General features: G+C 39.7%; 1 protein-coding gene across 1 annotated transcript; it reads left to right on the forward strand.

Annotated features, from left to right (window-relative positions):
* The first annotated feature begins 8,840 nt into the window (after positions 1-8,840).
* Positions 8,841-16,801, forward strand: LOC139718222 (EGF-like repeat and discoidin I-like domain-containing protein 3). Its single transcript, XM_071629702.1, has 7 exons — positions 8,841-8,877; positions 12,089-12,274; positions 12,663-12,767; positions 13,042-13,371; positions 13,743-14,065; positions 15,584-15,740; positions 16,752-16,801. Exons 1-7 carry the CDS (start codon positions 8,841-8,843, stop codon positions 16,799-16,801), a joined length of 1,188 nt encoding a protein of 395 aa, XP_071485803.1.
* Positions 16,802-18,574: the final 1,773 nt, after the last annotated feature.

Genomic DNA, 18,574 nt, shown 5'->3' on the forward strand with positions numbered 1-18,574 from the left:
GTCCATAACATCATCTCCACTCTCACAAACACATCATCTACAGTCAAACCGGTCACTTGCCATAATACATGCACTGTATACGGAAAATGACCCCCCCCCCCCCCGAGAGAATAGCCTTGATCAAGACCCTGTGGAAAGCGGCCACCTGTCTGACGTGGCAAGCGGCCACCTATTTTGTATCCCATGGTAGATTTTAACCTGTTTATACCAATAGGTGTCCAAGGACCCTTACAGAACCTTAGCTGCAGAGTCCCTTTATATAGCATATTTTTCTGCTTTGCATCCGTGCCGGTCATGAATGCCGCACAGTGATAAGATCGCCATCTCTATTCAGACGTAGTAATGCACTCGCAAAAAAAAAAATAGTAACGGCATTGTTCAGTGCATAAATCACGTGCATAATTATAATTATACGTGTACATGTTTCATGTGACTCTTTGCGTCTCCTTTCTGTGACCACTATAAACAGGTCTGACTGTACTTCTGCAATGGTGATGTTCGCTATTCCGAAAGTTTATGATTTGAAAACGAAATTACGTTCGTTTATGAAATACTGAAATTTTCGAAAATGAAATAATGCTCATTAATCCGAAAATGTAAAGTTGGTGTGTACTAATGGCCCTTCGGAAGTGAATTTTTGTGTGTGTGTGTGTGTCTTTTTTGTTACAAACGAACCTTCACAGTAACAAATCTTATTTATTTCATTAATTTGCGGATAATAACGAACCTTCGGACAGAGTAGGCATAGTGAACCTTACTTCATGTTGGGAAAAATAAGCCTTCGAAAAAACGAACCTCCGGAATAACGACTGCACGCCCTTCTGCAAAACTAAGCAATTTAATTACACTCACAGGGCCCTGTTTTATCAAAAGATAAAATCGAATGTAAATTTCCTTACCACACAGGCTGCCATAGACTTACAGTTGTAATCAACCATATAGTCAATTTAATTCTCATAAAACAGGGCCCAGATATCATAATTATTTCTAGCTGCTTGGCTCATGCCAAGCTGTCATCTTTCCGAGTTGACCCGATGATGATGCAGAAGATGCAGCTTCTGAACGAGGTTTAGCTAATCTTATCGCTGACGATTGAAATAGAAAGCTTAAGCTTTCATATTATGATTATTGCCCATTGTGTATCCACAAGCCCTCACTACCATTGGTACATTTGACCAGACATTGTTTCATTAACGCTGCATGCAAGCATCGGCATAAGACTTGAACTTGGTTATTTGAAAATTATTTACAGAGATGCAGAATGTCCCTTTGGACAAAGTTGGATAAAATTTTTTGATCTTGTGGTATATTATACAAATATCGACTGCGACTGAGGGAGATGGTAAAACTATTTGCACCGAGGTGATTTCTCAACAGTGCTATGCCCCGAGACGAAGTCGAGGGGCATAGCGCTGTTGAGAAATCACCGAGGTACAAATAGTTTTACCATCTCCCGAAAAAAAGCAGTCGATATTTGTTTTATATCCCTCACGAGGGATTTATGCTTTCAAAGAAACATGAGAAAAAGAAGTGATGACAGTCAGGTGTGCCTACCTTATAGCTACACGCGTTTCACGTACATTGCATGCATGCAGCGCTGCAATATGTGCGATGTGAGAAATTTAGATATCGATCGCAGAATCGGCGATTGCGTGCAGATCGTGGATTCCCAAGTGCTAGATCACGCGGTACGCTCACGCTCGCGCTGCTGCTGAGTACGGTAAACCGTAGATCATCGCATGATCGCAGTGCATGCACCGCACCTACGAAATTTAACAGGCCCTATTTAAATATTAGAGATCTAACGCTAGTCTAGGTCTAGTAGAAAAACCGGGTGATTGACTTACCAGTAATCAGTAGATCCGGATTAAGAATAGATCCCTTCTTGGTGTCCAGAAAAGGACGATTCATCAAAGTCTTGTAGATTCCACAGAAACGTTTTCCATGTCAAATTAACACTTTTAACAGCGTCGAACTATGAAATCTCCAAACAAAGTTAACGTAGAAACAGTTTGTCTCCAAACAAAGTTAACGCAGAAACAGTTTGTCTCCAATTTCCAAACAAAGTTAACGCAGATGCAGTTTGTCTCCAAATGCAGAAATATGAACACATTTACAGTGACTATCCCAAAGCATCACAGGTGGCATTACTAGGTCTGGTAGGCAAGGCATATTTGTTGAAAATATTGACGGTACATCCGTGGAAGTGGTATTCTGGGCGTTGGTTTTTCGTAATGTTCATCGTGTAGGAGGCTCTGGTGGTGCTTCCAGTAGTGACCGTGGTGGTGTCCGTGGTCTGCTCTTGTGGGACACATGGAAATGAACTATTATTGGGTACTTGATCAAAAACCCGCTCCAACTGACTATCAGTTAGTGGTAGCACATTGTCAGTCTCAGGTTCAGCACCCATGTCCTCAGTGAGAGTTATCTTTGATGTAGATGGTTGTTCTTCAACATTTGTCTTCGGGTACGTGGAGTAGATTCCTGACAATGTTTCTGACATCTTCTTTTTCTTGGCTTCACTTGTGCGGGCGTAGTTCTTGATAGAACTTTCAGCTCTATGGCCAGACACTGTCATTATGTCTCGAGATGGATGTCCTGCCTCGTCCAGAATTGAGATGCTAGTTGCTCGCAGGGAGTGATTTGTGTAGATTTTGCAGCCTGCTTCTTCGCAGATTCTCTTTAACATTGAGCCCAATGTACTCCTCCCAAGAGGGGCATTTGCGTACCAAACGGCATCATCGGTTAGCTGTGCTTTTGATTTTGGCCTTTGCCACATCCATTTACAGTTACCATTCAGTTTGGACAGGTACATTTTGAGGCTGGCTACAGGGCAAAGTGGATTTCCCGGCAAAGAACACATCTGTCCTCCCTGGCTCTTATCGTCATCGTCTGCATGGTTTTTGGTATGCATGTCACGGAGTGTAAAGTACTCACCGTCACTTCCATTAGCTTCATGAAGGATAAAATCTTCTGGCGTCATATTCCTCAAATTCTCCATACCTCTGTTGGCAAAGTAAAGCATGGTGTATAGGAAAACCTTCTTCTGGAGACCATCGGGAGATTTTAAGTCTAGACTTTGCAGAAGGTAAGCACTATCTGGGCACCCGTCCCGCTTCATCATGAATATTCATCATCTACATGTATCCGTAATACCGTTGAAATACATATTTTTTTCATTTCCCGGCAGCGTTTTTACATTTCTCGGCAAAGCTGAACATTTTTCCATCTCCCGGCGAGACGTTTTAACATTCCCCGTTGATGCAATTTTTCGAGATTTTTACATTTCCCGGCCATACGTTTTGCACGTATCCAGCGTTCTGCCATTTACTAGTACAGTATCTTACTGCCTGATGAATATTCATGATGAAGCGGGACGGGTGCCCAAATAGTGCTTACCTTTGCAGAATCGTTGTCATGTCATCCTCCGAAATTGCAGGGTGATGTTTCACAGCAGCATGGCCTGTTGCTTTCATGAGGGTAAATTACAGAATACCGGCAGCCAATCACGGAGAGCGCAAATCGCTCTAAAAAGAGCGTAATTACGCTTGCCGATAGCAACCATCTGAAATATTAATCCGATCTGCGATACGGTCCGTGATTCGGCTGTCGACGATTGCATTTGTTTACGTGTGTTTTCTTTGCTCTGCGCGATGAGAAGTGTGGTATCTTACGTTGTTCTCGGGGGTTTCGGGGGTGTCCCCCGAATAATGTAGTTCTAGATCCTGACGACGCTAGTCTAGACTAGCCGTTAAAATTTACCCGAATTTACGATGAATACTCACGTTTTTAGGAGTTGAGGATAGTCCGTATCCTAGAAATCGATAGCAATTTAGGTGAGACTAGAAAACAATCACTTATCTAATTGCTGGTGCTAGCTTACAGTAGAGCTTACGCACTGTGTGGGTGCTCTTGACAGCCCACCATGTTGACTCTATGCAGTCGTACAACAGTACGTACGTACACACAACAGCTTATGATGCGTACGTGTGCAGTGGTAGCGCGTATTGAGTCTGCAGAACGCGCGCATGTTTACTAGTACAGTGTACAATACGTATAGCAGTTGAGTGCGCACATGTCTCTTGACAATACGCGTATACGCGCTGCCTTACCAAACTAGTGTATAGAGTGATTGATCGTGTGACTTGTGTCGAAAAGAGATGAAGGAGGGAGGATGTCAGCTGTGATGACGTCATCACGTTTAAAATAGTTCCGTCAAAATCGGCTCAATTTTCTTTATCGACGATTTACTCGAGATATCTTGATTTAGAGCAGTTTTCCTCCGAAACCACTCAATTTTCATAAAAATTGTGTGGTCATGCTACTTTTTGACGGCCGTTCCGTTCCCGGGCTTTTTGGGGGCCCCAGACGACGGGAAAGACGAATTTCAGCCCTTCGGGCTGAAATTCATCTCTAAGGGAGAGCCGCCGGAGGCCCCGCCTCCGGCGGCTCTTATACGCACTAATATGCTAATTTATATGATGCAAAACCGGTATTCTGTAATTTCTTCTTGTCTCCAAGAAATGCCTTTGTAGGCTAAATCGCAAGGCTTGCATAGTTTTCTTGCTGTAGAATTCTCTGTTTTGATTCCGAGCTCCCGCATAGAATTGGGAGAGAAGAAGGTCAAGAGCTTCGTTATCCAGATTGTCGACATCGTCGTCAAAGTTGGCGTTTATTTCCTTACAGAAATCCCGGAAGACAGAAAGTCCGTAGGGGAGAGCGGGGAGAAGTGGGACATTATTTCAAGTTCGCCGATTTTCTTCTGATATCTTTTTATAAAAGAGATGATTACATTTCCTTGCGGGCTTGCATGAAGGTTCATACGGTAGGTTACATAAAGAGCTATAAACTGGGGGTGGCACTGTTCTCAATTTTCTGCAGTTAATGAAAAGAAAAAACCTTATTTTGGGGGAGAAGTTGACCCACCCGTGGGTAAAGTGGGACAACGGCAAGGGAGAAATGGGACGGTGTTGGTAAAGTGGGGTAAAGTGTGACATCCTATAAACATGTCGGAAAAGTCAAAGTTTGAAGGCGTAATGAAACATTGGTAATGAAAACAGTCAAACATGCTTTAAAATGATCTTTATTTCAACAAAACAAGTTTGAACAACATGTTTGAAAATCTGAACTGTTTTACATGTAATGCTATTATGAGGGACAAATGGGACACGTTGTCCCAACTGTCCCTCACATGGCATATACATAGATATGTACAACTGCTCAGTAACCATGCAGGCATTTGTCAAAAACAAGTTATATTAGTTGCATATCAATAAGGCTCACCACCAGCTTCAATTGTGCCCTTGAAATCATGAATACAAAGACAACAGGTTAATTAACCTGATTTAAAAAAAAAAATCATATTTGGGGGAAAATTTTCAATAGCAATTTATGCACACTTAGAATTTGCCGAACTGCATGGCTTTCTTAATGTGATGTATGGTTGCTAGGGACTTATTGTAGATATTAGCCAATCGCTGATTGGTTGAACAGTTTTTGATTCAGAGGACGTGTCCCACTTGACCCGCGTCCCAACTCACCCCGCTCTCCCCTACTTGGTATCGGATTTGTTTCTTTGTGCTTTTGCCGTCGTTTCCGTCGTTAAATTTCAACAATTCTTCGACATCTAATAGGTAAAAACGGGGCTGGTTGTCGGCCATTTCACCACGGTCACTACTGGAAGCAGCCATTTTTTTCGATTGGTTGGCTGGATTATGGATCGAGATCCTGCATGCACATGCTATGCTGCTAGCGCTAGCGCTATTGAGACGTCTGCGCGATACGTTGCATGCGTGCGTACCGAAAGCGCGCATTCTGGCTACCCCACCCACCGCTCGCTAGATCTGTACACATCTGTCTATAGAGTATACACAGGTCTACACACTGCCAACAACCAAGTGGGCCTATGTTACGCGACGCAATTTGCGCGCATTTTAGGCAGTGCAAAAAATGTTAAAAATTCAGATATCGATCGCAGTATCGGCGATTGGGTGCAATTCGTGGATTCCCAAAAGTACTATATCCCGCTGGCTAGTATACGAATAATTTATGAGTTGTGAGTGCATAGGGCACGAATATCGCACGAGGCGCGAGATGAGCCACTGGTCTATTCAACAAGGCGCGTAGCGCCGCGTTGAATAGACCAGTGGCGAATCTCGCGCCGAGTGCGGTATTACGTGCCCCAATGCACGAACAAAATCATAAATTATTCGTTTTATACAACACCTTGTCCACAATCACAATACAAAATTAGTGACCGCCAACTCAGGAAGGCCCAAAAATAAATGTAACAATTAGGCAGAGAATTGTAAACCACCCTGTGTACTGCTTTCAAACACTCGTCATGATTCGACCACACAGTCACAGGAATCACGAACTCCGCAGGGTCATACCCATTCTACGCTAACGTTAGATCGAGTTAGGCCTGACTGTTAGGTCGATCTGAGATGTCGGTAGATCTAGTAGTAGGTCTAGACTTTGTCTATTTCCGAAAATGATTTTGTATAAAAACACAGAAAAATAATCAAATTACGGTTTCTCAACTTGAAATGAAGTCTTGATGTTGGGATCACTGTGGTCCACGTAGCAGATCAGAGTCAAAAGTAAAAACACAGCAGTACCGCTAGGTGTATACAGGCCGCGATACATGTAACTAGCTAGGTAAAGTAACTGCGCGTACACGTTAACGTTGCAGTACTCCGCCGCGCCTGGTCTGTGAGACTTACCGGCAGCGCAGCGCAGCCGGCCAGCACGTACACTGTACAATGTAGTTTGCTGGCGCTTTGCTACGGGTGTGAGCCACAGAACTCTGTGAGCGGCCATGCATTAGTAGCCCCCCGCGAAGCCGTGCTATAGTACCTTCGAGCCGTGCTATAGGCCCATGCCAGGGGCCTATTGTATGGCTGTCACTCTCAATGAGTTTGATAGGTATTTTCTATTGAATGTCATGTGACATGTTCTTGGCCAATCACAATTCGACATCATTCTGAGGTGTTGTATAATAACCAATTGCACCGCATCCAGCTGCTCGTAGCTAGCTAGTAAAACTACACCATGTTCGTGCGCTGTACAATCTTATGGCAAGAAGCTTAACATGAGGGATATAATAAACGATATTCCTTAGATTCAAGTTTCTTTTAATTCCGTTGGATGGCATCATCGCTAATTATGTTGCCTTGTTATATTCTTGAAGTTTACTTTCCTGTATGTCGTCAAAGAGAGTTTGACCGCATTCTTATATATATCATTTTTCAATAACTCTGATTTACAGTTGTTTGCTTTGCGAGATTATAATTGCGATATCTTACGGAATAGTGAACGAAGAGTGAGAAAATGTAGCACTAAAATCTACAAATGGGTGTCTACACGGACAAGTAAGGAGGCTACAAGGACACGGATGTCCCTGATATGTTGACAGATGGCATTTACTTTTGCTTTTGATACTTTAGGCCTATTGTTCTCGGGCAACATGCTTCCAGACCTAATAACAAACACACCAGAAAGTCTACATACGCATGGGCTTGTCGACATCAGGCAAATCTCTTGTTGCAAACTTTCACTTTGCGGCAACATCAGACATAAACAAAGCAAAACAAAACAAAACAAAACAAAACAGGAAACACACACACACACACACACACACACAAATCAAGGAAATGTGTGTGAGTTACTAAAGCTTCTCAGGCTACCATTATTCGAACAGTTTGAGGGGTTGCTGGCTGTACTGATGGGGGAAGATGTGAGCAAATTTCATGGACTTAGTAGTATGAATTGGCAAAATACTACGAATTCATCCCGGATGGAGCCGATGCTAATACGGACGTCCCGATGTCTTCACGGATTGTCCCGGAATGAGTACGGAGACAACACGGAATAGCCGGTGCCTACAAAGAAGGAATACGGCGGCAACACGAAGTAGACGGTGCCAGCAAGGAAGAGTTCATATTGATTTTCATCCGTGATGTCCGTGATGAAAAATTAAGCAAGTTTAATTTTTCTCGCGGAGATAAGGATAATGCCGGATGACTTCACGGAGTCAACACGGTCATGCCGGAAACAGTACGGATGACCCCGGATCGACGATCCGTGGTCATCCGTGATGCGATCCGTGATGGTGTAAAAGGGGCTTTAACCTGTGTCCGTTGATTTACGTGTGAGAAATCAATCATCGGTGCATCACGGATCATTAATCTGTGCATCGAACCTCATCTGTGGAAATTCCCAGGGACTTACATGGACCTTGTGATGTCAGATTTGACTGTAATGCATGTAAGTGATTATAATATTATCGATTTATAATTGTTTCTGTTGATCATTATTGTACTGTTGCGAACAGTCATTACGAGTCTGTACCGGCAATATTACTGTCAATTAAACCACCTGAACACCAATATATTAGTTCTTTCGTGCGATCATTCTCAGTGTGGTTTTGGTCGTAACATTTTTCAATATGAATTACCTATCAACTGGAAATGTTACGTGATTGTCGCTATTGCAGTAGGTCCAGAAATTATGGAGTGCCATAGAGTTTAAACTTATTCTTATTTTACTCATGGTATAAGAATGGATTTGTTTAGCAATATCTAAAATCTGAAGATTAGGCCTATCAATGTCAATCGTGAACACCAGCTCAAGAGGAGATAAGATTTTCGACTAAAATATTAAGCGGTTGCTGCTGTCCTAAAATAATAATGATAATGATGATGCCAGTAATAATGATAATAATAAAATACGGAGTGAATGAACTTTTGCTGCAGACAATTCTCGTTAAATCGAGCTCATATTCCTGATAATTATGATGAAAGCCTTTGATACGATTAAAAAGTGGCAATTTATCAGATATGCCGATGAGGGTTAATCGTGCCTTAGAACAGCTTGGTAACTGCCTTAATGGATCGTCTTTCTTTTAAGTCTTTTTTACGGCAATATTTGGGTTTATCCCCTCTATTTCCAATATCTTTGTTTTGGTATTGGCCATAAAAGTCACTGTGTTCTTGCTGGTCTACCTCCGTTCACGGTGTTTTCCTTTAGAATGCTGAACTGATTTTGTGTACTAGTATGAAAATTGTTTAATTGTACAATGTAAATGCATTTTCCTCATTTCAACTCATTTTAATACATGTCCTCAATAATTTACAGTATACTTTATATCAGTTACAGAGAGCTCAACATTCATCATAATGCCTTACTGATTTGATGTAACGATATGAAAAATGTTCAATTGTACAATGTAATTGCATTTTTTTTCTCATTTCAACTCATTATAACGCATTTAAACAATAATTTGCGGTATACTTGGCATCCGTTATGGAGAGCTCAATGTTGTATTTTCATTGCTATTAAATTTTTCGAGCAATAACTTCAGGGTACAAAAGTATTGTTTTTCATTTTACGTTGACGTCACAGGCTCATACATTCTTGTGCGAAAACAAAATCAAATTTATTTCAACATGATATTTCAACATATTCTGACAGGATAACAAGATCAGCAAGTGAATGCTGTTTTACATCAAGGTCCTGTACAATCCAACTATATAAATATAAAAATCATGTTACATAAATATAAGCATAAAAACCACTACAAAGAAGCAATCAGAGCTGAAAGGAGCAATACGTCTAGTTGAAATCAGTAGTAACCAGATCTATGTATGTTATGACAAAAGAATATGATAGAAAAGGATATATTAAAACAGCGAATAAAATGATGCAAGATAATATACACAATCGAACCATTTGGTGTACAAAAGGAATAAACGAAACTGCCAGTAAGGACTTGAATTAACAAGCCCGCGATCATAAAAGGCAGATAGAAATTCCATGTAAAAATCTACACTAATAAATAGATTACATGCAATCTGGCGGTCATGCCCATTAAACCTAAACAGTTCAATGCTTGTATACCCATAACACACATTCAAGGACTCACGCACACATACTTTGCACAAGGCAAGTTTGGGTAATACAGTGTGACAAAAAAAAAATAATATGATACATATTATGTAAAAACAGGGCGTTGGATAAAATCAGTAAAAATGCATTTTCTTATATAACAATCTAAAAGCTGATAATGACTTTGATATCTTTAAAACATTAGGTAGTGAGTTCCCATACCTTTCCTCCTGTATATCTAAAGCATCTTTTAAAACACTCTACATTCGGTTTAGGTGGTACCACATTCAAAGAATCAGCTGCTCTTGTATTAAACTCATGCCTGTCAAAAATCATTTCAATATTATTGCACATTCGGGTGGGGGCAAGTCCATGGATGCATTTATACATGAGCGTTGTCAAAAAATAATTTCTTCTATTTTCAAATGCTTGTAAATTCAAAACCTTGATAATGTCATTTCCCATTTGCAGTTTCATAATCAAAATTTGGTGTGATAATTCGTGCTGCCCTCCTTTGTAATCGATAAAGAATATTTCTATTTTCAATAGAGCAATTTCCCCAAACGGAGCATGAATAATCAATACACGGTTGAATAACTGCAGTATACAAAAGTTTAAGTGAATCGTTATCCAAAAATTGGCTCAGTTTACGTATCATAAATAATTTCATGGAAATAGATTTGGCAAGATTTTGTATGTGTGCATCGAACTGAAGATGGTCGTCTATTAACACCCAAATACCTAAAATCATGAACCTGTTTAATCCTTTTTCCATCAAGAAAAATGTTCAAACTTTTGGAGCACCGTGGACTTACGATTGAGATTTAGAACTTGTTTTGTTATGGACAGATAAAATGAGTTAAATTTTTATGTTGCTGAAACTGGAGTTCTGTAGATCCATATCAGTAAATGACTATGAGCTCACTGTTTAAGTAAAATGTTTTTTCTATTCAGAAAAGTCAATCGTTCGATAATTATTATGCAGTATTGGTATATCATTGATCGTTATATTTAAATCATGACTTTACTGTAGACATGCATGTTTTTGAAAATGTTGCATGTTTTAATTTGTCATGACGTTAGTTGTGAGACGATTTGAAATATATTTTCCCGTATCTTATACTATGTTTTAAAATAAAATTTAGTGCGTTCATTGCAGATTCTAGTGGCCAAAATATGTATTCACCTACAAACTATGCAGATTGGAGAGTGAAGAAACATAATTTATCGAAGATAAACCTTTACACCCACTTCTGAATTCGTGTAAACCTTGCTATTGAAGCATTATCTGCCAATACTTTCTTCTGCATTAATCGGCAATTAGTTACTTTGCCTTCTACTATTAAACTACTCTGTTAAAATTCCTTCTAACCATCGCTCACAAGTAAACATTCCCATATAGATCCGATTTATAATAGAACCTGTGTTTGTGCAGGGTTAATTTGTAGTGTTATTCAACCGCTAAGTGTACACTGCACTAAAGTCCAAGCAATATGTTAACATAACCTGAAAAGAAAAATCATGCGATTTTTTTTTTTAATGTTCAGAAGAAGTTTCGTGAGATGCTTAACTGTTTAATTCTTAGGTCTACTGACAAGCCATGTTCTTTTTATTTTCTTAGGCTTTGTGTGAGCGTATATGTTCATTTATATTTTTGCTATTTTTATGCACAAAAATAATGTTAATGTAGTAGTAATGCAGTAATGTTACCTCCAAAAACAATCAATTACTTTGTTGTTTCTTTTTTTTTCGTGAAGTAGGAAGACCACGTATGATTGCTGTCCATTTGTCACGTCTGTGTGCCTTTAAAACATTTAAATAAATGATCACTCTCCTACAGGTCCTTCCTGTCTCCTCCGCCTGCGCGTCACCCATCCAAGCAGGAAACATTGCCTCCAATCAGCCTTCCTTTGCAGAGGCAACGTGCATCCCATAATGTCATATTCATAAAATCCTCAGTTTATCATCATGTATGTTTCTAATGTATTGCTCCCATAGATTTAAACACAATGATTTAGATTTTTTTTTTTGATGGTACATTTCACTGCTCGCGCGTACACTGCATCATTGATTATCCATATTGTATGATAATAATGTGTGCTGGATTCATTTGGGTAGACTTCGTAACGAAAGTATAGGCTGGTATTATGGTATTTTGAAAGTAGTGAGAACATTGAGCTTATATGTTACCTTTTGGCAGCACCATACGATCCCGCAGTCTGCCCCCAGTTCACCCAAGCCTCATGTCCTTCAGTGCTGTCTGATGATGGTGCCGTTATTCAGTACATACCTAAACCCGTAAAGTCAGACGCATACACGTTACCACAGCTGCCGCCAGGATTGAAACTCTCTGAAAACCTGAAGAGATACATCTGCACAAAGCCAGGTACGTCTTTACGTCTCAAAATGAATAATTTTGAAGGACAAGTCCACCTTCATTGTACATGTGGATTGAATGAATGCAGCAATTTTAGTAGAACACATCAGTGAAAGTTTGGGAATTATCGGACAATCCGTTTAAGAGTTATGGATTTTAAAGTTTCTGCACAGTCACTTTTGGATAAGAAAGCTACCACAGTGTATTATATCACATACGTGACGAATGAATAATAGTAATGCTTTTGAGTTATTCGCTGTTGGTAAAGTGAAATGGCAAAAAAAAAAAAAAGAGAGAAGACAATCCATTGATAGGCCTTTACATAAAGTTGAATAAAAAAATAACATAATGTTTACACATTTTCTCCATCGCACTCGCGTATCTCATATGGAAACAGCTTGTCTGTCCGACCCGTGTCTTCACCAGTCACCGTGTACGGAAACCGATGATGGTTTCAATTGCACGTGTCCCGATGGTTGGCAAGGCACACGGTGTGAAAAAGGTGGGAAACATAATTTATGTACATACAGGGTATTTTTGTATCTATTGCATATCTCCTTGCCTTTTCGGTCTCTAAATGACATTAATAATGAGGTAGATTCTATGCACTGATAGATCAATTTTACTAGAATAGAGTTTGTTTGAAATCATCCTAAAAGTGTGAAAGAAAAAGATGGGTAATGCAATCTATACCCTTCATTACTTTCACTGTTATCATGACTATGTTCATTTGCATGGGTAACCACTTTGTTGGGCTTCTTGATCATCCTGCTTAGCGGCTTTCATCGAAACTGTCAGAATCCTTGGAGGAAACAGCAGCGAAGGGAGAATCGCCTTTGCCCCTCGTTTCAGTCCAGGCACATTTAGATTTATACATCACAATGGGTGGGCAGCAAATGCATCTCGTCTGGTCTGCCAGTACCTTGGATTCCAGGGAGCTTACGGAGCAGTTAATGGGAACTTCTATGGCGAGTCGCCACAGGATTCGTACACCAAAGTGGGTGTGGTCAGCTGCCCAACGAATGCCACCAATATCACTGACTGCTGGATGGAGGAAGAGACAGATGATGGCGTAGATGCCACTATTGGAATCATGTGTTGTTCAGGTGAGATATAGTTCACTATACCTGCATTATAATGTTAGCGTGTATGTATGTATGTTCATTTACTTTAGGGTGTAATGGATTCGAGGAAAGACTAAGTGAAGAACAACCATACCCACACCAACACACACACACAAACACACACCCACGCACACACACACACGCACACACTCATAAACAAATAAACAAACATACAAACACATACATAGGGCCTATACAATCCCTGGTATGAAAACATACATAGATATATGTGTGCATACCTTTATATTAATCTATATATACATTTATATTTTTGGACCTTCATATTCTTTGATGAACTGAATTAAGTACACGCAATGTCATTTCTTAGTTGATTCATTTTTTTTTTCTCTTAGCGAGTCCCAGCATGTCTCCTGGAAGTCCTCTTGGTCTCGAAAGTGGCGCCATTCCAGACTCCAGCATCACCGCTTCATCCTGTTACGATGGCGGCCTTTGCACCCAACACGCTCGTCTAAACGGACCCACCTCGTGGAGTGTCAGCGTCCTAAACACAAATCAGTGGTTACAGGTTCAGCTCGATTCGAACTACCTGGTGTCAGGCATCATCACGCAGGGCAGAGCGACAGCAAACCAGTATGTGACGTCATATAAAGTGTCGTCCAGCGTAGACAACGTCGATTGGACAGAATATATGGATCCTTTCACAGGCGGCGTCAAGGTGAGTTTGATGCCTTTGAAACCATGCAGCGTGTTCATGGCGGCGATGGTTATAGGAATGTGACACAAAATATAAAGTAAAATATAACCAGACGATGCCAGAGGTTCAATGTGTAAAAAAGAATACCATCACAAAGGGAAACTTATTTTGAATAAAGTAAAGTCCATCAGCATGAACGAATTTCTTCCATATCCCATTATGTTGAATTGAACTCTTTTATTCTGGAAAATTATCATGAAATGTTCTAGCGATATTGTGATCCATGGAGATAAAGTTAAGTCTTGTAAAATATTCAGAGCTTAAATGAGCACGGATGATGAAGTTATTTCTGACTGTGATGGCTATTTCAACAAATCATGATATATTACTATCCCCGGTTTTCAGATTATGGTGTGATTATTGAATTACCCTATCTTCTATCAATCGGTTGATTTTGTCTTCATTGCTTTTGAACAGTAATAATGATAGTAATGACTATGATTATGATGATGATGATGATGATAATAATTATTGGTAATAATGAATATACCATAATAATAATAATAACGATAATAATAAATAATATTAATGATAATAATAATAATAAGAAGAAGAATGATAATTATAAATTCATATTGCGCTGTTTGCACAGACATACTGCTAACGCATGAACAATAATACTGTAGTCGAACCAAGGGAAAGAGAAACAGAGAGAGAGAGAGAGAGAGAGAACCTAATTATAGCGTGTGTATTGAATATATGAACTGGAAATCTGACAATCATATGGAAATACAGCATTGAAAGACCTGGTAAAAACAGAAATTAAATTAAACTAGCAAGAGAAATCTGAAAAGCCGACACAAATTAGTTACAACAAAATGTGGTTAGGGAAAACTTTCCTCAAACAGTCCAACTGCGAGTGTTTCTATCTACTGTTCTACTGGAAATCCTGAAATGTCATTCAGACAATATGTGAAGAGCTTGCTTCCAAAAGGCGCTAAATCCATCATTTTTAATGGATTCGGCGCCTTTTGGGAGCAGGCTCTTCATTTATCATGTTCATAGTTGGACAAGTTCACTCGTCACTTTCCCATTGAAACACTGACATGCATTGGTGCAAAGTTAAATGGTTATGCGGATAATCACAATTTGATTATTTTCATGCACTGTATAGGAAAACCTAAAACATTAGCAATGATTTGGAGAAAATGCTAAAACAAATTTGTCAGCCATCGCTTTTAGGTAATGACGACAAAGACGAAATATTGCATGTGCGCAAAACATAAGTAATCAAAGGAAATAGTTTTGAAACTTAATTTATTGTAATACAGTGTACCTATCGTTAATGAGAAGTTATCTTATTGTGAGATGATGATAATGTTTCTGAAAGTGTTGTTATTTCCGTTTCTGTGAATAGCTATCTTTATGAGTTTGCCTCAATGTATTCAGATGAGAGAAGACTTACTTTTAAATTGTTTATACGTTTATGATTTTAGTTCGTTTCTGCCAGTGGTCTTCATAATATTCTTGCTTTCGAAGGTATTCCCGGCTAATTACGATATGACGAGTCAAGTGAGACACTACTTCAGGAGAGCCATGACAGCGCGATATATTCGACTCCATCCAAATACTTATTTCGGTCACATGAGTCTCAGACTGGAGCTGATTGGCTATGGACCTTTGCAAGATAACATCGGTATGAATAATATGCTCACTTTTAAGACATACACACACACACACACACACACACAAACCAATACACACACGCATTAACATATTTCAGGGCTCGACACGAACTTTTTCCCCTGATGGGCCAAAAAGAAAGTGTATTGTACGAAATAAAGGGAAACATAACATCAGATTTTGAATCCAAGTTGCCCGATCGAGCAACCAAAACATAACCGTTTTGGAAATCTGGTGGCCAAACAAGGATTCTTCGTGGCCCTAGGCTACCGGACCACCGCTAATGTCGAGCCTTGTATATATGTATTAATACAAAGACTGTGTGTATCATTCTAACAAAACCACTTCTTTGAGTTTGGCAGTCCCTATATGCATGTGCAGTGAAATTAGTCCACTTAACTGCACTTGCAAACAATTTCTGTATAACTACCCAATGTGGACGAAACATCAATTTGAAATAAGATTTACTCCGTCTTCTACGTACTCGGGAACACACTAAAATGCAGTCATTGCCAAATTTCGCCGGATTTTTGCGACTTATGACATAATAATTTGAGTGCGACACGCGATCCATACGGTGAATATTGTGTAAGCTCGGTGATCCATGTCAACAAAAGATACAGCTTTCACATTAGGCACGGGCCAGGAAAAAACCGCGTGTGTGTGTGTGTCTGTGTGTGTGTGTGTGCGCGCTCCCAATATGAAAGCGTTATCTTTTGTTGACATGGATCAACGAGCTTACACAATTCACCGTATGGAACGCGTGTCGCGCCCAAATTATTATCTCATAAGTCGCAAAAAATTGAAAATGACTGCATTTACAGAAATTGGCGTAGAATAAAAAGTACTGAACCAAATTTAATGAATTTGGTATCATGGTCTTCTGCGGAAGATGCTCTTTCTAATAATGTCAAAAAATAAATCACTTTTAGAACGCAAGGTACTGAAAATCCACCGTTCCGCTTTTTTTGGGACACCCGGTATAGCACATACACGTCCAGTCATTTACTCGCACAATGTATAGGAGTATTACTTTCGCGAGTTTCTGTGTTCCGGTCTATCTGCGGTATGTAGGGCCTACATTTTATTTTTGTATGTATTCACTGCATTCTAAACGGTAAGCGTATGTTCGATTTTGTATTGGCCATTCGCAAAATAAAGATGTAATAACAGGGGCGGATCCAAGAATTCTGTAAGGGGGGGGGGGCGTAACTATTATTTTTGGTGCCACTTCCGGGTTTCATTTCATTTCTTTCTTTTTATTTCTTTTGTTTTTAATGATAAATAAAGGGGGGCGTGCGCCTCTTGCGCCCCCCTCTGGATCCGCCACTGAATAATACTGTCGGCATCTAAAGCACATATCCTTTTTATAAACATACATTCGTCACTGCGGTTTTTAATTATAGCCGCCATCGATCGCGATAGCGAGCTCTGTCCACTCGATCGAGGTGTCCCTCTTGGGGTCGAAGATGGCCGGATTCCCGATTCCAGCATGTCGTCATCGTCCTCGTATGCTAACGATGACTATCACCGGGCGTGGTTTGCCAGGCTAGACCAACAGCCTAGTTCGGGAGGCACCTCCGCAGCCTGGACACCACATGTTAACGATCAAGACAAGTGGTTGAAAGTGAGGATTGACTCCGCATACTCTTTGCGAGAAGTGAAAGTGGCTTCTCTTTTGTGCATTATGATATGACTCTCAAACATAATAGACCGACAGCTTTAAGTTGCATTTGATATATATATTATACACATGTATATATACATATATATATATATATATATATATAAGGTAAAACACAAAACTGGAACAAAGTTCATGCTGTTTTCACCAACGGTTTATTTCTGCACGCAAATTTTCGAGCGACTCGCTCTTTCTCAAGTGTTGAAACACGTGGACAACCTACTCGACATAATTTATGCATATATATGATTATGTAATTATATATAACTCTATTTCAAGCCATTAGGGAAAATGCGGATTATGGTTTGGGGGATTTTTTTTTTTATTAAAAGCATGAAATTATTCAGAAAAAATGGAAATGTTGCCCTTTTTGAAAAAGTATCTTTAATATGGGCTCAAGGCAGCAATGAACTTACAAAAGCAAAATTTGCATCTTATATCACTAAAAAAGCAGATATACCTAAATTCCCCCCAATGACCCGTTTTCTATGCACATCCAATATATACTCCCATTCTTTTTTTTCATCGTTGGCAATCTCCCCTAAAATTGTATTGATTGTACAGTCCTCGATCTACACACACTACGCCATCTGTGCCTGCTGTGGAGTAGTCCTGAGGCCTGAAATCAATGATAAGGCTTTGAAAAACATTAGTGAAAACCTTAAGTGGAATAAAAAATTGCCCCTTTGGAACGAATTCGCCTTTAAAGATACCTCGTTTTCAGACGTATATTCCCCCTATGGACGCTTTTATACTAATATATGTATATTTATTATAATCATTCAGTCATTCACTTCTATTCATCCTGTGTCCGAGGCATAAAACATGATTTCAACATTATGCTAATTTGAAATTTGAATCAATCAAAAATCGTTTCGATAATTAGATCATGGATAAGGGAATTGGTAATGAATGAGACCTACTATCTGTTTTCAGTCAACACCTGCTCAATACCAATTTCCTCTTTCATCACTGTTTACTAGAGTTGTACTCTCTTGTGTTTGTATCTTTCTCTTTCCTTTTTCTTTAATGATGGTATTCTAGATTGATCTCGGGGGAGTGTTCATGGTCACAGGTGTTATTACCCAAGGCAGAACAAATTATGAACAATGGGCGACGTCTATGCGCATCTCCACTTCCCTCAATGATACCGACTGGGCTTT

The sequence above is a fragment of the Diadema antillarum genome, unplaced genomic scaffold (assembly GCF_040938485.1).
Source record: "Diadema antillarum isolate AM-2024a unplaced genomic scaffold, OU_Dant_1.0 scf00000091, whole genome shotgun sequence".
NCBI lineage: Eukaryota > Metazoa > Echinodermata > Echinoidea > Diadematoida > Diadematidae > Diadema > Diadema antillarum.

What these genes read in the sequence shown, in the direction of transcription:
- LOC139718222 (XM_071629702.1), top strand. Translation starts at nt 8,841, where the DNA reads ATGCCGATGAGGGTTAATCGTGCCTTAGAACAGCTTG. An exon ending in TGGAATCATGTGTTGTTCAG is followed by an intron (nt 13,372 to 13,742) that starts GTGAGATATAGT and finishes TTTTTCTCTTAG; the next exon opens with CGAGTCCCAGCATGTCTCCT. An exon ending in ACCTTTGCAAGATAACATCG is followed by an intron (nt 15,741 to 16,751) that starts GTATGAATAATA and finishes CACAATGTATAG; the next exon opens with GAGTATTACTTTCGCGAGTT.